Source organism: Bos taurus, chromosome Y, assembly GCF_002263795.3.
Source record: "Bos taurus isolate L1 Dominette 01449 registration number 42190680 breed Hereford chromosome Y, ARS-UCD2.0, whole genome shotgun sequence".
NCBI lineage: Eukaryota > Metazoa > Chordata > Mammalia > Artiodactyla > Bovidae > Bos > Bos taurus.
Window position 1 is genome coordinate 23,292,007 of NC_082638.1, and position 25,881 is coordinate 23,317,887.

At 39.2% G+C, this 25,881-nt stretch overlaps 1 protein-coding gene across 3 annotated transcripts in view; it reads right to left on the minus strand.

The window, feature by feature from the left end:
- LOC132344515 (gamma-taxilin-like) overlaps positions 1-25,881 on the minus strand; it is a 102,636-nt gene that overhangs the window by 62,599 nt on the left and 14,156 nt on the right. For all 3 annotated transcript variants that reach the window (XM_059884151.1, XM_059884149.1, XM_059884150.1), the window contains exon 3: positions 24,988-25,079. In XM_059884151.1, coding sequence (XP_059740134.1) covers positions 24,988-25,079 — 92 coding nt within the window. The remainder of the gene's footprint in view (positions 1-24,987; positions 25,080-25,881) is intronic.

Sequence of the window (25,881 nt, forward strand, 5' to 3'; positions counted from 1 at the left end):
ATGTGGGACTTAGGAAGCATCACTATGAATGAAGTTAGTGGAGGTAATGGAATTCTAGTTGAGCTATTTCAAATTCTAAAACATGATCCTGTGAAAGTGCTGTACTCAATATGTCAGTAAATTTGGAAAACTCAGCAGTGGCCACAGGACTGGAAAAAGTCAATTTTCATTCCAATCTCAAAGAAAGGCAAAGCCAAAGAATGCTCAAACTACCGCACAATTGCACTCACCTAACACGCTAGTAAAATAATGCCAAAATTTCTCCAAGCCAGGCTTCCGCAATATGTAAATCGTGAACATCCAGATGTTCAAGCTGGTTTTAGAAAAAAGCAGAGGAACCAGAGATCAAATTGCCCACATCCGCTGGATCACTGAAAAAGAAGAGTTTCAAAAAAACATCTATTTCTGCTTTACTGACTATGCCAAAGCCTTTGATTCTGTGGATTCCAATAAACTGTGGAAAATTCTTAAAGAGATGGGATTACCAGACCACCTGACCTGCCTCTTGAGAAACCTGTATGCAGGTCAGGAAGCAACAGTTAGAACAGGAGATGGAACAACAGACTGGCTCCAAATAGGAAAAGTAGTACATCTAGGTTGTATATTGTCCCCCTGCTTATTTAACTTATATGCAGAGTACATCCTGAGAAATGCTGGGCTGGAGGAAGCACAAGTTAGAATCAAGACCGCCATGAGAAATATCAATAACCTCAGATATGCAGATGACACCACCCAAAACCTATGAAATTCAGTAAAAGCAATTTGAAGGGAAAGGTTCATAACAATATAAGCATACTAAAAGAAAGAAAAGAAACATTATATAAATAACCAAACTCTTCACCTAAAGCAACTACAAAAAGAAAAACCGAATAACCCCAAAGTTAGAAGTAAAGAAATAATAAAAATCAGAGCAAAAGTATCTGAAATAAAAATGAAGACAACTACAGAAACATCAACAAAACTAAAAGCTGGATCTTTCAGAAGATAAACAAAATAGACAAACCATTAGACAGATTAAAGTGAGAAGAATCAAATCAATAGAATTAGAAATGAAAATAGTAAAATTCACAATAGACAACAGAGAAATACAAAGGAGCGTAAGAGACTATTGTCAGCAACTACATGCCAATAAAAAGGGTAACCAGGAAGAAATGGGACAAATTCTGACAGAAGTATGACCTTCCAAAACTGAACCAGGAAAAAACAGAAAACATAAAACAGACCCATTACAAGCATAGAAATAAAAATTTTTTCAACAAACAAAAGTCCAGGGCCAGATGGCTTCATAGATGAATTCTATGAAAACTGAAAGCAGAGCTAACACCAATCCTTCTCAAACTCTTCCAGAAATCTACAGAGGAACATAAACTGCCAAACTCATTCTGAGGCCACCACCACCCTAATACCAAAACCAGACTCAGTTCGGTTCACTCGCTCTGTCGTGTCCGAATCTCTGCGACCCCATGAATCGCAGCACACCAGGCCTCCCTGTCCATCACCATCTCCTGGAGTTCACTCAAACTCACGTCCATCAAGTTGGTGATGCCATCTAGCCATCTCATCCTCTGTCGTCCTCTTGTCCTCCTGCCCCCAATCCCTCCCAGCACTCATTCTTTTCCAATGAGTCAACCCTTCGCATGAGGTGGCCAAAGTACTGGAGTTTCAGCTTTCTCATCCTCTGTCGTCCTCTTGTCCTCCTGCCCCCAATCCCTCCCAGCACTCATTCTTTTCCAATGAGTCAACCCTTCACATGAGGTGGCCAAAGTACTGGAGTTTCAGCTTTAGCATCATTCCTTCTGAAGAACACCCAGGGCTGATCTCTTTTAGAATGGACTGCTTGGATCTCCTTGCAGCCCAAGGGACTCTCAAGAGTCTTCTCCAACACCACAGTTCAAAAGCATCAATTCTTTGGCACTCAGCTTTCTTCACAGTCCAACTCTCGCATCCATACATGACCACTGGAAAAACCATAGCCTTGACTAGACAGACCTTTGTTGGCAAAGTAATGTCTCTTCTTTTCAATATGCTATCTAGGCTGGTCATAACTTTTCTTTCAAGGAGTAAGTGTCTTTTAATTTCAGGGCTGCAGTCACCATCTGCAGTGATTTTGGAGCCCAAAAAAGATAAAATCTGACACTGTTTCCCCATCTATTTCTGATGACAACTAAGATGCCACAAAAAAGAAAACTACAGGCTAATATCAATGATGGACATAGATGCAAAAATACTCAACAAAATTCTAGCAAACAGAATCCAACAGCATATTATAAAAATCAAACATCATGATCAAGTGGGTTTTATTCCAGGGATGCAAGGATTCTTCAATATTCACAATCAATATGATACACCGTATTAAAAAATTGAAAAGTAAAAACCATATGATTATCTCAATAGATGCAGATTAGGCCTTTGATGATAAACTCTCCAGAAAGCAGGCAAAGAAGGAACATGACTCAACATAATAAAAGCTATCTAAGATAAACCCACTGCAAACATTGTCCTCAATGGCGAAAAATAGAAAGCATCTCCACTATAATCAGGAAGAAGACACGGGTACCCAGTCTCACCTCTACTATTGAACATAATTTTAGAAGTTGTAGCCACAGCAATCAGAATAGAAAAAGAAATAAAAGGAATCCAGATGGGAAAAGAAGTAAAACTCTCAATTTGCAGATAACATGACCCTCTACATAGCAAACCCTAAAGACATTACCAGAAAATTACTAGAGCTAATCAATGAACATAGTAAAGTTGCAGAATATAAAATCAATACACTGGAGGGACAGTCCTAAGATGGTAAAGGAACAGGAGAGTGAGACCATCTTCTCCCCCACAAATTCATCAAAAGATCATTTGAATGCTGAGCAACATCCACAAAACAACTTCTGAACACTAGTGGTGGACACCAGGCACCTAGAAAGGCAGACCATTGTCTTTGAAAGGATGTAGGACAAAAGGCAGACCATTGTCTTTGAAAGGATGTAGGAGAAAACAGACCAAAATCAAGACAAAAGAGTTAGGGACGGACACCCATCCTGGGGAGAGAGTCATAAAGGAGAACTTTCCAAACAGTAGGAAACCCTCTCACCAGTGGATCTGTGGGGGTTTTGGAATCTCAGAATGGAACACAACTTGGAGAAAAAGTTTAAAAAAGGCCCACAGAACACGTGCCTAACCCAGTGGAGCAACACCCAGTGGAGAAGTTGCCCAGATGCTGGAGTCAGCCACCAAGGAGTGGGGGGCTAGACAGGGAGGTGCTGGTTGCATGCTTAGGGTAAGGGCCGGGCCTGAATGTCCTGAGGACAACTGGAGGGAGCTTAAAATGTGATAGCAACCCGAACTGTGGGACACCCAGATAGAAAAAAAAAAAGAGAACTATCCCAAGAAAAATTCTAACCTAAGGCATTTAAGTTCTTTAATACTTTTCATTTTTATAACCTAGTATTACCTTGCAAAAACAAACAAACAAACCGCCTTACTTTTAAAGCAAATTTCATGTTTTCTATAGTTTTTCTTACTTTGTTTTCTATTTTAAATATTGTATTTCTGAGAGTCTAACCTCTACTCTAGATTTTTAATCTTTGCTTTTTTTTTTTTTTTAATCAATTTTGTATCCACAGCTTCAGGGGCAGTATGCCAGGTAATACATCATTAGAGATGTCTGAAGTTCAGATGCTTTTTGTAATAAAAGCAGAATATTGGAAACCCTGAGAACAAACAGTCTGATTGACATAATATATAATTTGAACCATAAAATCTTATCTTGCAGCACTATCAGTACTCTGCTGAATTTATTATGTATATTATTTCTAACATCCAGAACTAAATATTTGATTTTTATGTTTATTTATTTTATGATGTTACTGTTAAATTTTTATTATCAACCTGAAAAAAAAAAAAAAAGAATCTAATCTTCAGTATCCATTTTTCACTTATGGGTGTGATTACTGATTGGCTTGATTGCTCTCTCCCTTCTGACGTTCCCTTTTCTCCTCCAGATCACCTCTATCTCCTCCCTCCCCCTCCTCTGCTCTACTTAACTCAGTGAATCTCACTGGGTGTTCCAAGCTGTGGAGAAAACTTAGGAAACTGTTAACTGTCTAGATTCCTATTTCCCATTTTGACTTCCCCTCTTCTTCTCCTAGTACTTCTATCTCCTTCCTAAGTCTTCTCTGCTCTAGGTAACTCTGCAAACCTCTCTGAGTGTTCCACATCGTGGAGAGCACATTGGGAACTGATTACTGGCTAGATCGGTCTCTCACCTTTTGTTTCCCCCTATTCTCCTCCTTGACTTCCCTGGTGGCTCAGATGGTAAAGTGTCTGCCTACAATGCAAGAGACTCGGGTTCAATCCATGGGTGGGAAGATCCTCTGAAGAAGGAAATGGCAACCCACTCCAGTACTCTTGCCTGGAAAGTCCCATGGATGGAGGAGTGTGGTAGGCTACAGTCCATGGGGTCACAAAGAGTCGAACACGACTGAGAGATTTCACTTCTCCTCCTAGTCACCTCTATCTCCCTCCTCCCTCTTCTCTATGTAATTATGTGAACCTCTTTGGGTCTTCCAGATTGTAGAAAGCTCATAGGGAATTGATTACTGTCTAGATTGCTCTCTCCCCTTTAGAATGCCCCTCTTCTTCTGGTTACTCTATCTCCCTCTTCCCTCTTCTCTTCTCCGTGTAACTGTGAACCTCTCTGGGTATTCCTCACTGTGGAGAATCTTTTCACTATTAATCTAGATGTTTTATCATCAGTGCAGTATGGATGGAGAAGTTTTAAGGCTATTGTAAGAATAAGATGAAAGGTAGAGGCAGGAGGCTTAAATACAAAACTTCAGAACACCAGAATTCTCCTGACTGCAAGGAACATTAATCAACAAGAGCTCATCCAAAAGCCTCCAGACCTACACTAAAAGGAAGCTCTACACAAGAGCCAAGTTCCAGAGTAAGACATACCATGCTAATTCTCTAGTAATGCAGGAACATAGCTCTGACCATTAAAATACAGGTGGCCAAAAGTAACACCAAACCCATATGCTATGCTAAGTCACTTCAGTCATGTCTGACTCTGTGTGACCCCGTAGACGGTAGCCTACCAGGCTCCCCCGTCCCTTGGGCTCTCCAGGCAAGAACACTGGAGTGGGTTGCCATTTCCTTCTGCAATGCATGAAAGTGAAAAGGGAAAGTGAAGTCGCTCAGTCGTGTCCGACTCTTAGCGACCCCATGGACTGCAGCCTACCAGGCTCCTTGGTCCATGGGATTTTCCAGGCAAGAGTACTGGAGTGCGATGCCATTGCCTTTTCCGTAGACACCCCAAAACTCACTACTGTACACGTCACTGCACTCCAGAGAGAAGAGATTCAGCTCCACACACCAAAACAGACACAAGCTTCCCTAACCAGTAAACCTTGACAACACACTAGTTCAACCCCACCACATGGAGCAAACTCAGTAATAAAGAGGAAACACAAACTTCCAGCATACAGAAAGGACACCTCAAACACAGCAATCTAAACAAAATGAAAAGGCAAAGAAATATTGAGCAAGTAAGGAACACGATAAATGCCCACCAAACCAAACAACAGAGGAGGAGATAGAGAATCTACCTGGAAAAGAAATCAGAAGAATGATAGTAAAAAGATGATCCAATATCTTGAAAACAAAATGAGCTACAGATAGTCTGGAGACAAGGATTGAGAAGATGAAAGAAATGTTTAACAAGGACCTAGAAAAAATGAAACAGTCAATCAATAATGAATAATGCAATAACAAAGATCATAAGCCCTCTGGAGGGAACCAACAGTAGAATAACTGAGGAAGAAGATAGGATAAATGAGGTGGAAGACAGAATGGTGAAAATAAATGAAGTAGAGAGGAAACAGGGGAAAAGAATTAAAATAAATAATGACAACCCCAGAGACCTCTGGGACAATGTTAAACACCTCAACATTCGAATCACAGAAGTCCCAGAAGAAAAGAAGAAAGGGAATGAGAAAATACTTGGGAGATAATAGTTGAAAACTTTCCTAAAACGGGGAAGGAAACAGCCATTTCCAAGAAACCCAGAGTCCCAAACAGGATAAACCCAAGGCAAAACACCCAAAACACATATTAATCAAATTAATGAAGATCAAACACAAAGAGCAAATATTAAAACCAACAAATAACACACAGGGGAATTTCCATAAGGATAACAGCTGATGTTTCAACAGAAACTCTTCAGGCCAGAAGCAAAAGGCAGGACGTATTTAAAGTGATGAAAGAGAAAAACCTACAAACCAGATTTATATACCCACAGGATCTCAGGCATATATGACAGATCAGTCGATCAGTCGTGTCAGACTGTTGCGACCCCATGAATCCCAACACACCAGGCCTCCCTGTCCATCACTAACTCCCAGAGTTCACTCAGACTCACGTCCATCGAGTCAGTGATGCCATCCAGCCATCTCAACCTCTGTCGTCCCCACTCCTCATGCCCCCAATCCCTCCCAGCATCAGAGTCTTTTCCAATGAGTCAACTCTTCGCATGAGGTGGCCAAAGTACTGGAGTTTCAGCTTTAGCATCATTCCTTCCAAAGAAATCTCAGGGCTAGTCTCCTTCAGAATGGACTGGTTGGATCTCCTTGCAGTCCAAGGGACTCTCAAGAGTCTTCTCCAACACCACAATTCAAAAGCATCAATTGTTCGGTGCTCAGCCTTCTTCACAGTCCAACTCTCACATCCATACATGACCACAGGAAAAACCATAGCCTTGACTAGACGAACCTTTGTTGGCAAAGTAATGTCTCTGCTTTTCAATATGCTATCTAGGTTGGTCATAACTTTCCTTCCAAGGAGTAAGAGTCATTTAATTTCATGGCTACAGTCACCATCTGCAGTGATTTTGGAGCCCAGAAAAATAAAGTCTGACACTGTTTCCAATGTTTCCCCATCTATTTCTCATGAAGTGATGGGACCAGATGCCATGATCTTCGTTAAATGTTGAGCTTTAAGCCAACTTTTTCACTCTCTTCTTTCACTTTCATCAAGAGGCTCTTTAGTTCTTCTTCACTTTCTGCCATAAGGGTGGTGTCATCTGCATATCTGAGGTTATTGATATTTCTCCTGGAAATCGTGATTCCAGCTTGTGTTTCTTCCAGCCCAGCGTTTCTCATGATGTACTCTGCATATAAGTTAAATAAGCAAGGTGACAATAGCCTTGACGTACTCCTTTTCCTATTTGGAACCAGTCTGTTGTTCCATGTCCAGTTCTAACTGTTGCTTCCTGACCTGAATACAAATTTCTCAAGAGGCTGATCAAGTGGTCTGGTATTCCCATCTCTTGAAGAATTTTCCACAGTTTATTGTGATCCACACAGTCCAAGGCTTTGGCATAGTCAATAAAGCAGAAATACATGTTTTTCTGGAACTCTCTTGCTTTTTCCATGATCCAGCAGATGTTGGCAATTTGATCTCTGGTTCCTCTGCCTTTTCTAAAACCAGCTTGAACACAGAAGTTCACTGTTCGCATATTGTTGAAGCCTGGCTTGGAGAATTTTGAGCATTATTTTACTAGCGTGTGAGATGAGTGAAATTGTACAGTAGTTTGAGCATTTTTTGGCATTGCCTTTCTTTAGAAGGTAATGCCAATCTATTTCATTCCAATAGATTGGAATGAAAACTGACCTTTTCCAGTCCTGTGGCCACTGCTGAGTTTTCCAAAGGAGCAATGGCTGTGCTTTGCTGGAGCAGCCATGAAGAGATACCCCACGCCCAAGGTAAGAGAAACCCAAGTAAGACGGTAGGTGTTGCAAGAGGGCATCAGATGGCAGACACAATGAAACGATACCCACAGAAAACTAGTCAATCTAATCATTCTAGGATCACAGCCTTGTCTAACTCAATGAAACTAAGCCATGCCCATGGGGCAACCCAAGATGGGCAGGTCATGGTGGAGAGATCTGACAGAATGTGGTCCACTGGAGAAGGGAATGGCAAACCACTTCAGTATTCTTGCCTTGACAACCCCATGAAGAGTATGAAAAGTCAAAATGATAGGATACTGAAAGAGAAACTCTCCAGGTCAGTAGGTGCCCAATATGCTACTGGAAATCAGCAGAGAAATAACTCCAGAAAAAATGAAGGGATGGAGCCAAAGCAAAAACAACACCCAGCTGTGGATGTGTCTGGTGATAGAAGCAAGGTCCAATGCTGTAAAGAGCAATATTGCACAGGAACCTGGAATGTCAGGTCCATGAATCAAGGCAAATTGGAAGTGGTCAAACAAGAGATGGCAAAAGTGAATGTTGACATTCTAGGAATCAGCTAACTGAAATGGACTGGAATGGGAGAATTTAACTCAGATGACCATTATATCTACTACTGTGGGCAGGAATCCCTCAAAAGAAATGGAGTAGCCATCACTGTCAACAAGAGTCCGAAATGCAGTACTTGGATGCAAACTCAAAAACGACAGAATGATCTTTGTTCATTTCCAAGGGAAACCATTCAATATCACGGTAATCCAAGTCTATGCCCCAACCAGTAATGCTGAAGAAGCTGAAGTTGAATGGTTCTATGAAGACCTACAAGACCTTTTAGAACTAACACCCAAAAAAGATGTCCTTTCATTATAGGGGACTGGAATGCAAAAGCAGGAAGTCAAGAAACACCTGGAGTAACAAGCAAATTTGGCCTTGGAATACGGAATGAAGCAGGGCAAAGACTAATAGAGTTTCGCCAAGAAAATGCACTGGTCATAACAAACACCCTATTCCAACAACACAAGAGAAGACTCTACACATGGACATCACCAGATGGTCAACACTGAAATCAGATTGATTATATTCTTTACAGCCAAAGATGGAGAAGCTCTATACAGTCAGCAAAAAAAAGACCGGGAGCTGACTGTGGCTCAGACCATGAACTCAGCCAAAGATGGAGAAGCTCTATACAGTCAGCAAAAAAAAGACCGGGAGCTGACTGTGGCTCAGACCATGAACTCTTTATTGCCAAATTCAGACTTAAATTGAAGAAAGTAGGGAAAACCATTACACCATTCAGGTATGACCTAAATTAAATCCCTTATGATTATACAGTGGAAGTGAGAAACAGATTTAAGGGCCTAGATCTGATAGACAGAGTGCCTGATGACCTATGGAATGAGGTTTGTGACACTGTACAGGAGACAGGGATCAAGACCATCCCAATGGAAAAGAAATGCAAAAAAGCAAAATGGCTGTCTGGGGAGGCCTTACAAATAGCTGTGAAAAGAAGAGAAGTGAAAAGCAAAGGAGAAAAGGAAAGACATAAACATCTGAATGCAGAGTTCCAAAGAATAGCAAGAACAGATAAGAAAGCCTTCCTCAGCAATCAATGTTAACAAATAGAGGAAAACAACAGAATGGGAAAGACTAGACATCTCTTCAAGAAAATCAGAGATACCAAAGGAACATTTCATGCAAAGATGGGCTTGATAAAGGACAGAAATGGTATGGATCTAACAGAAGCAGAAGATATTAAGAAGAAATGGCAAGAATACACAGAAGAAAAAAAAAAAAAAGAAAAGAATACACAGAAGAACTGTACAAAAAAGATCTTCACGACCCAGATAATCACGATGGTGTGATCACTGACCTAGAGCCAGACATCCTGGAATGTGAAGTCAAGGGGGCCTCATTACGAACAAAGCTAGTGGAGGTGACAGAATTTCAGTTGAGCTATTCCAACTCCTGAAAGATGATGCTGTGAAAGTGCTGCATTCAATATGCCAGCAAATTTGGAAAACTCAGCAGGCAAATATGAAGGAGAAATCAAAAGCTTTAAAGACAAGCAAAACTGAGAATTCAGCACCACCAAACCAGCTCTTCAAAAAATGCTAAACAATCTTCTCTACACAGGAAACATAGAAAAGGGGTATAAACTAGAACCCGAAACAACAAAGTAAATGGGAACGGGACCATGCTTATTAATAATTACCCTAAATGTAAGTGGGTTGAATGTCCCAAACAAAAGACAAAGACTGGCTGAATGGATAAAAAAACAATATCCCTCTATATGCTATTTACAAGAGACCCACCCCAAACCAAGAGACCCATACAGGATGTAAGTGAAGGGCTGGAAAAAAGATATTTCATTAAAATAGAGACCAAAAGAACTCAGGAGTACCAATACTTGTATCAGAAAAAATAGATTTTGAAATAAATGCCCCTGAAAATAGATAAAGAAGGACACTACATAGTGATCAAAGGATCAACCCAACAAGAAAATATAACAAATAAAATATATATGCACCCAAATATATGTGCATTCAATATCATGGTAATCCAAGTCTATGCCCCAACCAGTAACACTGAAGAAGCTAAAGTTGAATAGTTCTGTGAAGACTGACAACACCTTCTAGAATTAACACCCCCAAAAGATGTCCTTTCCATTACAGAGGACTGCAATGCAAAAGAAGGAAGTCAAGAAATTCCCGAGTCAGGCAAATTTGGCCTTGGAATACAGAATGAGGCAGGGCAAAGGCTAATGAAGTTGTGCCAAGAGAATGCACTAGTCATAGAAACACCCTCTTCCAAAAACACAAAGGAAAATGGTACACATGGACATCACAAGATGCTCAACATGGAATCAGATTGATTATGCTCTTTGCAGCCAAAGATAGAGAAGCTCTATACAAGCTCTATGGAGAAGGCAATGGCACCCCTCTCCAGGACTCTTGCCTAGAAAACCCCATGGATGGAGGAGCCTGGTAGGCTGCAGTCATGCGGTGGTTAAGAGTCAGACACTACTAAGCAACTTCACTTTCACTTTCATGCATAGGAGAAGGAAATGGCAACCCACTTCAGTGTTCTTGCCTGGAGAATCCCAGGGATGGGGGAGCCTGGTGGGCTGCCATCTATGGGATCGCACAGAGTTGGACACGACTGAAGAGACTTAGCAGTAGCATACAAGCTCTATACAAGTTCAGCAAAAACAAGACCAGGAGCTGACTGTGGCTCAGATCATGAACTCCTTATTGCCAAAAACAGACTGAAATTGAAGACAGTGGGAAAACCACTAGACCATTCAGCTATGCCCTAAAATAAAACAAAGCCCTTATGACTATACAGAGGAAGTGAGAAATAGATTTAAGGGACTAGATCTGATAGACACAGCTCCTGATGAACTACGGATGGAGATTCATGACAATGTACAGCAGACAGGAATCAAGACCATCCCCAAGAAAAAGAAATGCAAAAAAGCAAAATAGCTGTCTGAGGAGGCCTTACAAAATGCCTGTGAAAAGAAGAGAAGCAAAAAGGAGAAAAGGAAAGGTATACCCATTTGAATGCAGAGTTCCAAAGAATATCAAGGAGAGATAAGAAAGCCTTCCTCCACAGTCAATGCAAAGAAATAGTGGAAAACAATAGAATGGGAAAGACTAGAGACCTCTTCAGAAAACTGGGGACACCAAAGGAACATTTCATGAAAATACGGGCTCAATAAAGGACAGAAATGGTATGGACCTAACAGAAGCAGGAGATATTAAGAAGAGGTGGCAAGAATAACAGAAGAACTGTACAAAAATGATCTTCACAACCCGGGTAATCATGAAGGTATGATCACTCACACTCACCTAGAGCCAAACATCTTGGAATGTGAAGTCAACTGGGCCTTGGGAAGCATTACTGCAAACAAAGCTAGTGGCGGTGATGAAATTCCAGTTGAGCTTTTTGAAATCCCAACAGGTGATGATGTGAAAGTGCTACACTCAAAATGTCAGCAAATTTGGAAAACTCAGCAGTGGCCAAAGGACTCGAAATGGTGTTTTCATTCCAATCCCACAGAAAGGAAATATCAAAGAATGTTTAAACTACCACAAAATTACACTCATCTCACACAGTAGTAAAGTAATGCTCAAAATTCTAAAAGCCAGGCTTAAGCAATATGTGACCATGAACTTCCAATGTTCAAGCTGATTTTAGAAAAGGCAGAACCAGAGACCAAATTGCCCACATCCGCTGGATCATCAAAAATGCAAGAAGAGTTTCAGAAAAACATCTATTTCTGCTTTACTGACTATGCCAAAAGCTGTGACTGTGTGGATCACAATAAACTGTGGAACATTCTGAAAGAGATGGGATTACCAGACCATCTGACCTGCCTCTTGAGAAGTCTGTATGCAGGTCAGGAATCAACAGTTAGAACTGGACATGGAACAACAGACTGGTTCCAAATAGGAAAAGGAGTATGTTAAGGCTGTATACTGTCACCCTGCTTATTTAACTTATATGCAGAGTACATCATGAGAAATGCTGGGCGGGAGGAAGCACAAGCTTGAATCAAGACTGCTGGGAGAAATATCAATAACCTTAGATATGCAGATGACACCACCCTTATATGGCAGAAAGTGAAGAAGAATTAAAGAGCCACTTGATGAAAATGAAAGAGGAGAGTGAAAAAGTTGACTTAAAGCTCAACATTCAGAAAACTAAGATCATGGCATACAGTCCCATCACTTCATGGGAAATAGATGGAGAAACAATGCAAAGAGCGGCTGACTTTATTTTTCTGAGCTCCAACATTGCTGCAGATGGTGACTGCAGCCATGAAATTAAAAGACACTACTCCTTGTTAGGAAAGTTATGACCAACCTAGATAGCATATTCAAAAGCACAGACATTACTTTGTCAACACAGGTCCATCTAGTTAAGGTTATGGTTTTTCCAGTGGTCATGTATGGATGTGAGAGTTGGACTACAAAGAAAGCTGAGCTCCAAAGAATGGATGCTTTTAAATTGTGGTGTTGGAGAAGACTTGAGAGTCCCTTGGACTCCAAGGAGATTCAACCAGTCTATCCTAAAGGAGATTAGTCCTGGGTGTTCATTGGACTGATGTTGAAATTGAGACTCCAATACTTTGGCCACCTGATGTGAAGAGCTGACTCACTGGAAAAGACCCTGATGTTGGGAAAGATTGAGGGCAAGAGGAGAAGGGGATGACAGAGGATGAGACAGTTGGATGGCATCACCAACCTAATGGACTTGGGTTTGGGTAGACTCCGGCAGTTGGTAATGGATAGGGAGGCTGGCATGCTGTGGTTCAGGGAGTCACAAAGAGTCAGACACGACTGAGTGACTGAACTGACTGATGCAACCAACATAGGAGGACTGCACTATGAAAGGCAAATGCTAACAAGTATGAAAGATGATATTAACAATAACACAATAATAGCAGGAGACTTTAACATCCTACTCACATCTGTGGATAGATCAACCAAAGAGAAAATCTGCAAGGAAACACAAACTTTAAATGATGCAATGGACCAGTCAGACCTATCCGATATCCATTGGACATTTTACCACAAAACAGTGAAGTTCACTTTTTCCTCAAGTGCACATGGAACATTCTCCAGAACCCCGATCATATCCTGGGCCATAAATCTCGCCTTGGTAAATTCAAAAAAAACTGAAATCATTTCAAGCATCTTTTCTGATCTCAAAGCTCTAAGAGTAGAAGTCAACTACAGGAAGAAAAAACCATTAAAAATACAAACATATGGAGGCTAAACAATACACTTCTGAATAACCAACACGTCACAGAAGAAATAAAAAAAGAAATGAAAATATGCATTGAAAGAAATGAAAATGAAAACATGACAAGCCAAATCTTCTGGGATTCAGTAAAAGTACTCTAAGGAGAAGGTTCATAGCAATACAAGCTTACCTCAAGAAACAAGAGAAAAATTTTAAAAATAACCTAACTTTACACCTAAAGCAACCTGAAAAAGAAGGAATGAAGAACTCCAGGGTAGGAAAGAAATCATAAAAATTAGCACAGAAATAAATGACAAAGAAACAGGGAAACTAGAGCAAAACTAAACACTGGTTTTTTTGAGATGATAAACAAAACAGACAAACCATTAGCCAGACTCATCAAGAAAAAAAGGGAGAAGACGCAAATCAACAGAATTAGGAATGAACATGGAGAAACAACTGTAACACTGTAAACAACACAGAAATACAAAGGATCGTAAGATACAACTATCAGCAACTATATAACAGTGAAATCAACAACTTGGAAGAAATGGACAAATTCTTAGAGAAGTATAACCTTCCAAATCTGAACCAGGTAAAAAAACAGGAAATCTTAACAGACCCATCACACGCAGAGAAAACGAAACTATAATCAAAAAAATTCCAACAAACAAAAGCCCAGGATAGAATGGCTTCACAAGTGAATTCTACCAAATATTGAGAGAACTAATCCCTACAGTACTCAAACTCTTACAGAAAATGGCAAAGGAAGGTAAACTCCCAAACTCCATTCCATGAGGCCACAATCACCCTAACAGCAAAACCAGACAAAGATGCCACAAAAAAAAAAGAAAAAAGAAAGAAAGAAAACTACAGGCCAATTATCACTGATGATCACAGATGCAAACAACAGAATTTTAGCAAACAGAATCCAACAACATATTAAAAAGATCATACATACATCATGACCAAGTGAGCTTTATCCCAGTGATGCAAGGATTCTTCAATATTTGCCCATCAATCAATGTGTTACACCATATTAACAAATTGAAAGGTAAAAACTATGATTATCTCAACAGATGCAGAGAAAGCCTTTGACAAACTTCAGTATCCATTTATGATAAAAGCTCTCCAGAAAGCAAGCATAGAAGAAATATACCTCAACATAATAAAAGCCATATATGATAATCCCACAAGCAAACATTATCCTCAATGGTGAAAAATTGAAAGCATTTCCCCTAAAGTAAGGAATAAGAAAAGGGTGCCCACTCTCACCACTACTATTCAACACAGTTTTGGAAATTTTAGCCACAGCAATCAGAAAACATAAAGAAATAAAGGAATCCAAACTGGAAAAAATGAAGTAAAGCTCTCACTATTTTAAGACGATATGATCCTCTAACATAGAAAACCCTAAAGAATCCACCAGAAAATTACTAGACCTAAAAGTTGCAAGATATAAAATTCACACACAGAAATCCCTTGCATTCCTATAAACATGAGAGGACAGAAAGAGAACTTAAGGAAACAATCCCATTCACCACTGTAATGTAAAGACTAAAATACTTAGGAATAAATCTATCTAAAGAAATAAAAGACCTATATGTAGAAAACTATAAAACACTGATGAAAGAAACCAAACTTTCCACAAATAGATGGAGAAATAAACCATGTGTGGAAGAACATGGATTCAATCGGAAAAATCAATATAGTGAAATTGAGTATATTAACCACAGCAATCTATAGATTCAATGCAATCTCTATCAAGCAACCAATGGTATTTCTCAGAGAACCAGAACAAATAATTTCACAATTTGTATGAAAATACAAAAATCCTCAAATAGCCAAAGCAATCCTGAGAAAGAAGAATGGAACTGTAGGATCAACATGACTGACTTCAGACTACACTACAAAGCAACAGTCATCAAGACAGCATAGTACTGGCACAAAGACAGAAATATAGATCAACAGAACAAAATAGAAAACCCAGAGATAAATCCACACACCCATGGACACCTTATCTTTGACAAAGAAGGCAAGAGTATAAAATGGAGAAAAGACAATCTTTAACAAGTGGTCCTGGGAAAACTGGTCAACCATTTGTAAAAAAATGAAACTAGAACACTTTCTAACACCACAGAAAAAAGTAAATCAAAATGGATTAAAGATGTCAATTTAAGACAAGAAACCATAAAATTCCTAGAGGAAAACACAGGCAAAACACTGTGACATAAATCACAGCAGGACCCTCTATGACCCCCCTTCCAGAGTAATCAAAATAAAAGCAAAAATAAACAAATGGGACCTAATTAAACTCAGCTTTTACACAATGAAGAAACTATAAGCAAGGTGAAAAGTCAGCCTTCAGAATGGGAGCAGCAAACAAAGCAAATGACAAAGAAATAATCACAAAAATATATAAGCAGCTCATGCAGCTCAATGCCAGAAAAATAAACGACCCCATCAAAAACTGGGCCAAAGAACTAAATAGACATTTATCCAAAGAAAACATACAGATGGCTAACAAACACATAAAAAAGATGCTCAACATCACTCATCATCAGAGAAATGCAATTCAAAACCACGGTGAGGTACCATCTCACACCAGTCAGAATAGCTGCGATCAAAAAGTCTACAAACAATAAATGCTGGAGAGGGTGTGGAGAAAAGGGAACCCTCTTACAATGTTGGTGGGAATGCAAACTAGTACAGCTACCATGGACAACAGTGTGGAGATTCCTTATAAAACTGGAACAAGAGCCAAATGACCCAGCAATTCCACTGCTGGGCAAACACACCAAGGAAACCAGAACTGAAAGAGACACATTACCCCAATATTCATCACAGCACCATTTACAATAGCGAGGACGTGAAAGCAACCTAGATGTCCACTGGCAGACAAATGGATAAGAAAGCTGTGGTACATATACACAATGGAATATTACCCAGCTATTAAAAAGAACACATTTGAATCAGCTCTAACAAGGTGGATGAAAATGGAACCTACTATACAGAGTGAAGCAAGTCAGAAAGAAAAACACCAATACAGTATACTAACACATATATATGGAATTTAGAAAGATGGTAACGACAACCCTGTATGTGAGACAGCAAAAGAGACACAGAGATAAAGAATAGCCTTCTGGACTCTGTGGGAGAAGACGAGGGTGGAATGATTTGAGAAAATTGCACTGAAACATGTATAATGTATGTGTATATGTGAATTAGATGACTAATCCAAGTTCAGCACATGAAGCACAGCAAAGTTAGAGTGCTTAGACAACCCAGAGGGATGAAATTGGGAGGGAGGTGGAAAGGGGGTTCAGGACAGGGGGACACATGTATACCCATGACTGATTCATGTCAGTGTATAGCAAAAACCACAATATTGTAGTTAGTCTGCAATTAAAATAACTAATTTTAAAAAATGTTATTGATACTTTCATAGAAATTTTCATGAGTCTATAGACTGTTTTGGGTAGTATCCCTATTTTGTTAATTCTTCCAATACAACAGCATGAAATAATTATTTACATTTATAAGCATTTTCTTGAATTTTTTTTTTTGGTCAGGTAACTTACAACTTCCAATGTACAAATTATAACTTCCTAGATTACATTAATTCCAAGAAATTTTATTTTTCTTAATGTAACTTTAAATGGGATTATTTTCTTAATAGCTTTTGCTAATGGTTTATCACTGTAAAGAAGTTCAGCTCATTCTCATAAGGTGACTTTTTAACCTAGTACCTTATTGAATTGTTCAGTTAGTTCTAAGAGGTTTCCTTTTTTGTTTTATGGTAGTGGATTTTAGTGTATTCTGTACAATCTAATTATAATGTCATTTGCAAATAGTGAGTTTTACCGGGGTTATTTTCCAATATTTCTGCATTCTGCTTCTCTTTCTTGCCTAATACCCCTGGCTAGGACTCTGAGTACTGTTCTGAGTAAGTGATGAGAATGTGCATCCTCATCTACTCCTACCGTATAGGAAAAGTTTCTAAATTTCCAACTTGTAGCTTTGTTTTTCTTGTGGTCTTGTGAGGTTTGGGCAACAAAGCAGTGCTGCTTGCTGTTCAGTCACCAAGTTGTGTCTGACTCTTTGCAAACCCATGGACTGCTACACAGCAGGCTTCTCTGACCTTCACCAGTTCCAGTAATTTGCTCTAACTTGTATCCACTGAGATGATGATGCCATTCAATCATCTCACCCTCTGGCACTCCCTACTCCTCCTGCATTCAATCTTTCCCAGCATCATGGTCTTTTCCAGTAGGTCGGCTCTTTACATCAGCTGGCCTAAGTACTGCAGCTTTAGTTTCAGCATCAGTGCTTTCCATGAATATTTAGGACTGATTACAATTGACTGGTTAGGTCTCTGTGCTGTCCAAGTGACTCTCAAGAGTCTTTTCCAACACCACAGCTCACAAACATCAATTCTTCACCCTTCTTTGTGGTCCAACTCTCACATCCATACCTAACTACTGTGCTGTCCAAGTGACTCTCAAGAGTCTTTTCCAACACCACAGCTCACAAACATCAATTCTTCACCCTTCTTTGTGGTCCAACTCTCACATCCATACCTAACTACTGGAAAAACCATAGCTTTGACTAGATGGACTTTTTTGGCAAAGTAATATGTCTGCTTTTTAATATGCTGTCTAGATTTGTCATAGCTTTTCTTCACAGAAGCAAGCATCTTTTAATTCCATGGCTGCAGTCTCCATCTGCAGTTATTTTGAAACCCAAGAAAATAAAGTCTATCACTGTGTCCACTTTTTCCCCATCATATTTGCCATAAAGTAATGGGACCAGATGCCACCAGCTTTGTGCTTCTGAATGCTGGGTTTTAACCAGCTTTTTCGCTGTCATCTTTCACCTTCATCAAGAGGCTCTTTAGTTCCTCTTCACTTTCTAATATTTGGGTGATGTCATCTGCATATCTGCACTCCAGCTTGGGATTCATCCAGCCTGGTATTTCATGATATACTCTGAATATAGTTAAGAAAATTAGTTATGAAGTGTTCCATCCTTGTGAAGTCCCTAGTGGTCTAGTTATTAAGAATCTACCTGCAGAGCAAACATGATCAATCCCTTGTCCAGGAGGAGTCCACATGCCTCGGGACAACTAAGCCCATCCTCCACAACAACAGCAGTGACCCCACATGTGGCACTACTATAGCTCTTCTGCCCCAGAGTCCCCATTCTGCAACACAGGGAGCCACTGCAATGAGAAGGCTGTGCAGGGCAACTAGAGAGTATGTGGAAGCTAGAGAAAATCCATATACAACAAGGAAGACTAAGTCAAAAATCAAATAAGCAAAACAATAAAAAATATACCAAAAAACATCAGTATCTACAGACCTGGCTTTAAAAAAAAAAGTTCCATCCTTTACAACTTTTTCTTGAAGAGTTTGAAAGACAAGCATTAAATCTTCTCTGGCTGGTAGAATTGACAAATAAAGCTGTTTTGTCATTGACTTTTGTTTGTAGGAAAGTATTCTGATTACTGATTTAATCTTCTTACTAGTTCTTGGTTGGAGAAGGCAATGGCAACCCAGTCCAGCGTTCTTGCCTGGAGAACCCCAAGGATGGAGGAGCCTGGTAGGCTGGCATCTACAGTCGCACTGAGTCAGACACAACTGAAGCGACTTAGCAGCAGCAGCAGCAGCAGTTCTTGGTATGTTCAATTTTCTGTTCCCTCATGATCCTATTCGTTTGCTGGTACGTTTCTAGGAATTTATCCATTTCCTCTAAACTACCCAATTTACTAACACATAACTGGTTATAATGGTATGGACTAAGAATGCTGCCAGCCTAATCAGTAAACAAAAGCCATCAAGTCATAAGCCACGACAGCCACCTCTGAAAATGAGCCCTGAGGTGACTGTGAAATAGACCACAGAATAGTGATCCTAGATAGCTAAGGTACCTAACAAAGGAATGATTTCAATCAGCCCAGGTTCGCGTCTATTCCCAAAGATAGAAAAGTGCTAAATTCATTCACTTGAGATGCATGATTTTCTCTAACGAACTGGAATCTTATTATGTTTTAACTACCTGGGTTTTTTAGGGGTTTTTTGCTATAAAACTCATAGCTATACATCCTGGTTCCACCCATACAGCTCTTAGAAGCAGTCCCTCAGCAGTACTTGAGAGACAATCCTGCAGGGTATTGTCCTCAGAAAGTCCGCAAAATTTAACATAGTTGTCAACTTTTAGTTTTAGCATTTTTGTTTTCAGAAGACAACAGCTCTTAAAATCCTTGGTATTTCTGTAATGTTAGTTACGTTGTCTCCATTATCACTTCTGATTTCAAGTCCTCTCCTTTTTTTGATGAGTCTAGCCAAAGATTTGACGACTTGCTCATCTTTTTTTTTCTTTTTTTTTTTTTAAATAAAAGCTTAATTTTATTCATGTCTTTTATGGTCTTCTGAGTCTGTTCAATTTGTTTTTGTTCCAATTTTTGTTACTTCTTTTCACAACTTTGGGTTTCATTAGTCTACTTTGTCTAGTTTCTTGGGGTGTAAAGTTAGATTATTTCTGGAGTTAGGCATTTTATTACCAAGAACCTACCTCTTAACTGCTTTTGCTGCACCCATAAATCTCTTAGGTTATGTTCTCATTTTCTCTTGGTTGTTCTTGTTTAGACTTCTCTTTTGACTTCTTCACTGATCCACTGACAGTTCACTATGTTTTGATTTCACACATCTGTGAACTTTCTAGGTTTTTTCTCATAATTGATTTCCTACTTTTATACCTGAAACCTGATTGATACATTTGAATTTTATATATTCATTAAGTCTTGTTTTGTGGCCTAAAAAAAAAAACCTCTCTTCTCCAGAATGTGCCATGCTTTCTTCAGAAGAATGTGTGATTCTGCTGTTTCTTTCATGGAATGTTCTATATAATTGTGATAAATCTATGCAGTTGGATATGTTGTTGAAGGCTGATGTTTTCTTATTGATTTCTGGTCTCAAATGCTTGAATAGAATTAATTTCATATGTATTCCTGTTTATAATAGTGCTCTTTCTTTTTAACCTAAAGAAATCCCTCTAACATTTCTATTAAGACTGGCTTAGTGGTACTGAGCTCCTGTAGAATTGTTTGCATGCAAAATTTTTTCTTTTTCTTTCTCTCAAATCCTTAACTACCAAATAGAGATTCCTTGATTGCAATTTTTTTTCTTTCAGCACTTTGACTATATTGCACCACTCTCTTCTTAGCTACAGTTTGTACTCAAACATCTGATTGCCTATGAGTTATTTTTCTCTTGCTTCCCTAAGTGTTTAACTTCTGCTGTCTTTAACTTTTGACATTTTAATTACACTGTGTCTTGCTGCGGGTTCCCTTGAATACATCTTATTTGGAATTCTGTGCGGTTTTTTGGAGTTGGATGCATTTCCTTTCTTAGGTTAAGAAAATTACAATCATTCTTTGCCAAAGTGTTCTGTATTTGGGACCCTGATAAGGAGACCATTAATCTACTTGATATTGTCCTACATATCCCTAAAGTTGCCTCCACTTTTTCCATTTTCTTTTTCTCCTTTGCTTCTCTGCTTGGGGGAATTCCACAGCCCTTGCTTAGAGTTCACTGGCCTTTCTTTCATACCAGCTACTGTGCCACTGAATTGCTTTAGTGTGTTCTCAGTGTTTTTAGGTTTTCAGTTATGTGATTCTGATCTCTCCAGTCTTTGCTGAAGTTCTCACTGTGTTCACACACCTGTCTCTGAGCTCAGTGGGCATCTCTCCTATGATTACTTTGAACCCTTACAGGAAGATTACCCGTCTCCATTCTCCATTATCACTGATTATGTTTTTCTCCAAGGTTTTATTTTACTGTTTCACAAACATTTCTTCTACTCATGTTGCTTAGAGTCTATGTTTGCTTATATACATACATACATGTGTACACGTGAACATACACACAAAACAGCCAATGCTCCCCACTTGGAGGAGTGGCCTCCTTTAGGAGATGAATCCTATCATTCAGGCTGGCCAAACTTTGATAATTGCTGTCCAAGAAGATTACTTTAAATTGTTTCCAGTCGTTGAGTGTGTTGCAAGACCAGTCACTGTCCCAAAAAGGGTAGGCAGAGATCTCACCATCACCGAAATTCAGGCTGATTCCAAGTCTGACCCCTGAAAGGCAGCAGCTTTCAAAGAAGGCAAACATGCACAGTCCTGTACACTGGTGAGCTATGCTGTGCCGGCCACTCAGACAGAACATCTGCCTGTGTCCCCTTGGTAACAGTTGTAAAACTCAGGCCTCCATAAGAGAGGATAAGCACCTTCCTGGAGATACTGGAAAGATGTAGAGAGGCACTGATAAGAGGGCAATGACAGCATTCTTCAGCCTGTTTTCCCAGGGAACAATTCTGTAGGTCTCTAGAGGTGGGCAAAACCAAAAGTCCACCCTTGGACCAAAGTTCTAAGACAAGCTAACAGCATCTTTCACAGAAAAAGGAACCTGTTTCAGTGTGCTGTTGCAGTACTGTGGGTGCAGCAGCCAGCTGCCTCTGACTCTTGGTGTCCCATGGGGCCCAGGTACACTAGCCTCCCTGGGAAAGAGCCAGGACTTCACGGGGGAGGTTCCACATGCAGTAGCCAAAAAAAAAGAAAAACAGTGTATCAGACACACGTAAGAACTCTATCCTCACAGAATCTAGCATTTTGGAGCATCAGAGGGAAAGCACAAAGAAAAGACACGCCTACCAAGGTCTCTGAAAGGTTTTAGTTAGCCTTTAATGTGTGTCTATTCAGATGTATGCCCTCAGGCCACAGCTATGAACAAAAGCTCATCAGCTTCTTTCACAGAAAGACCTAAACTCTGTTTCGTCACCTCTTGTTGTGCTCTGAGGCAGTAGTTGTTTAAAAACTTTTTGGTGATTACTACAGTCCTATGTGACCCACTGGCCACCAGTGTGGTCCCCAGAACCAAGCAATGTAGTTGCAACCTGTCAGAGGATAAAAATACTGAGGCACTAGATCTGGACCTTTGTGGAAGACAGCAGCATGCTGATGCAAAGCAGATGGAGTACGCAAAGTTCCTGTCTTCTTGTTTCTGCTCCCTGAGAACAACTACACAGGTACGCTACAATAGAAGCCTGGCCCTCAAGCTAAAAAAGCTCCTGGACAAGCAAAGACAAGACTTTCCAACAATTTCCTCTTTCTTGGAAAGATTAAGGGTTTGTTTCAGTCTGCTGTCTGTGCAGTGCCCTACAAGTGGTAGGCTGCTAGGAGCTGTCTTTCCAACTGTCAGTTACAGTCCTGCAAGACCCAGGAATGCAAGACTTTAGCCTTTAAGGCCAAGTGGTCAGACAGAATCCCCTGAGTGGCAGCTGCAAAACCAGTGCACCAGACATGTAAAACGTTTCCCTCGGTAGCGGGACGTACTACAGGTACTGGTACTGGTATAGGTATAGGTACTATAGGCACTGGTACTATAGAATGTGACAGAAGGAAAGCCTGAAAATAAATGCCTCCCACTGGCTTTAGGAAGATTTATAGAGTACAAAAATGGCACCCTCCCTTGAAGATAAGTGTCCAGAGATTAAAAAAATAACAAAAGTATCCATCAAAACCAGCCCATACTCTTCAGGCTCACCTTCTAAGATTAGCAAACGAATAGCTTTCACATAAAGTCAGGGTGCTTTCTAAACACCTACATCTGGCCTCAGCCATGGCAAGAGTGAGTCTGTGCAGGAGCCCTTTAAGAGACATTTCTCAGTTTACAACAGCCCTTTGGGTCACATGAGTGAAATACCCCTGTTGTTTTTCAAACTCTGATTTTGGGGTTATTCTCTCAGGTTTAAAAGCTAGGTACTGATGATGTTGGGTTCAAACCCTAGATCCAGCTTTTCTAGTTCCCCTTTGCTTGTAGCTCACCACTGTGGGGATAGAGTTTGACTCAGCCTCTCCTATCCCTCAATGGGACAATGATGTTATATTCCAAAGGTGGTTCAAGTACTTAGAAAATAAGTTTTTTAAGAAGCAGCTTTTGAACATATTTTTAAACCCAAAATATATTTACTTTTTATTATTCATAAGAACTACTGATCTCCACAAGTATAAAACAACATCATAGAGAAGATATTCCTTGGACAAGTCTCCAATGTGTCACTTCTGCAAATTAATGCAGTAACTCTTACTTGCCATATCCTTCCACCTCCAGAAAATATCTACATAAATAAATAACTTGATTGACCACCAACTGGGAACCTGTTAGAATGCAATCTATCTTAATGATCTTCTCCATCTCCACTTAAAATCTACCGTAAAATGTCTTTTACATCTATTAACTCAGCACTGAGAATTTGACAAGATACCTGGGTGACGTGTGTGACGTTAAGAAGGACTGGCCTAGCTCACTATGCTACTCAATTTGCTCTTTCGTCCCTAATCCTTTCATGGCTGGCTGCTGCTCTCACATCAGTAAGTCAACATAAACTATTCCTGCTGTTTTCTTTTTTTTCCCTTCGTCCCTGGCTTATTCTTCTACCATTTCTTTCTTGACTTCTATCATTCACTGTACCATAAGATTTTGATATCCAATGGAAACTTTCCTTCTGAGGCCAGCAATGCAACAACAGTGACTGCCAGAATCTTTGGTTTGGACAGCACTTCATATTCTTTGATTCCTGGACATTTCCACTTCTCACATTATCAGAGGGTGTCAGGCTGCTAAATCAAATACAGATGTGCCACTTAAATACACAGTAACAAGATTTGTTTCAGCTCTGTCCTTACTGACAAAACACAGGATGATACTGAATAGTTGGTTGTAATGACAGATTAAAATGCATAGTTTATCAGTGATAATTCACTAAGTGCTTCAAAAATGCAATAATTTTAGCATTTACATTAGAACCAACTATTTCAAAAATGTCTCACTACTATTCTTAAAAAGTTCTAGGCCTTTTTCATTCTTAAATTTTAAGAGGCTACCAAGGCTTCCATGTTGAGAGTGCTTCCATAATTCTAGGAAAGGAGTGCTAGTTGAAAAAACGTAATTAGAAGAAACACCCCATGAGTGAACTTCTTTGGAAGAAAGAAAAAGGAACACAACCTAGCGAACAGTAGATTCTCAGTAAATATTTCTTAAAATGTAGTAATGTCATGTAACTAAAAAATTCAATCAAAATGACAAAAGCCTTTATCTTTAACATTCCTTCTGTGTCTAGAATTCCTGAATTTAACCAAAAAAAACTAGTCTATTTCAACTGAGAGGCATTACACATACAAACAAAAAAAGCTAGTCTGGAAATGCCAAGGCTGACTGACTTTCAGGATACATCTCAAAAAGCATTATAATATTCTAAATTGTATATCATAATACAATCAGCATAACTCCCAAGAAATTTTATTCTTCCCCTCAATTCTATAATATAGTTTTAAACATAAAACCATATCAAAACTACATTTTCAAAGTTTATCAAGCAAATACATACATTTTGCTATGCTATATATGGGCCTCACTCCCTTAATACTCACAAGATCAGCATATTTCTTACACAGAGCTGCCAGCTTCTCCTCTGGAGTTGAAAGAGTGTTTAAGGCTTGCATCAATAACAACACTTCTTTTCCTAATGATTTATAAAAGAAAAAAGGTAGCAGAAGGATGACATTAATTCAGTCTGTAAATTCTACATAAAACTTATATTTATAACTTAAGGCTATAAATAGAGACAAAGATTCACCTACTAAAGATGCTATTTTCAAAATGAAGTATTAGCCTCACCATCATCCACATTTCTATACTTACCAACACTGCTACCTCTTAGATACTAATCACTTAAACAGCAAAAACGAGAATTCTTCAAAAGTGCCTTAACAACTTTAGCAGAGGAAACAGGTGACTAAGATAGGTGGAGCCAAATGATGCTTTAAAGTTAGAAATAATATTCTATTTCTTACCCTGAGGATAGAAAACTTTTTATTTTCTAAACTGTTCAGCCTTGTATGTAAAGCATTTCCTCAAAGAGAATGGCATTCATCTAATTCTTTAGTATTTAATCTAAAGTTGATATTTCATATACTTTACAGACTAGTATAGGGGTAGGAGAGAAGAAGAATAGATAACTTCAAAAAGCTGACTATCTTATTCAGGTAAGATTTTAGTACTGAAAGCTTTTTCCCTTCAGTTCAAGATAAAATTAAAAAAAAAAAGGAACTGTTTCAATGTGCACACATAACAGTAACGTATAATTCACATTTATGAATAATTTAAATTTTAAACTATTTAAATGATTTCTATCTGAAGTTGTATTTTATGCACAAGTGTTAGGATCATTGATTCTGCAGATATCTGTCTTGTTTTCAAGGAATTATAAATACTCTGCATATTCATATAAATTTTAAAGTCTTCAAAAATATTAGAAGGTGGAT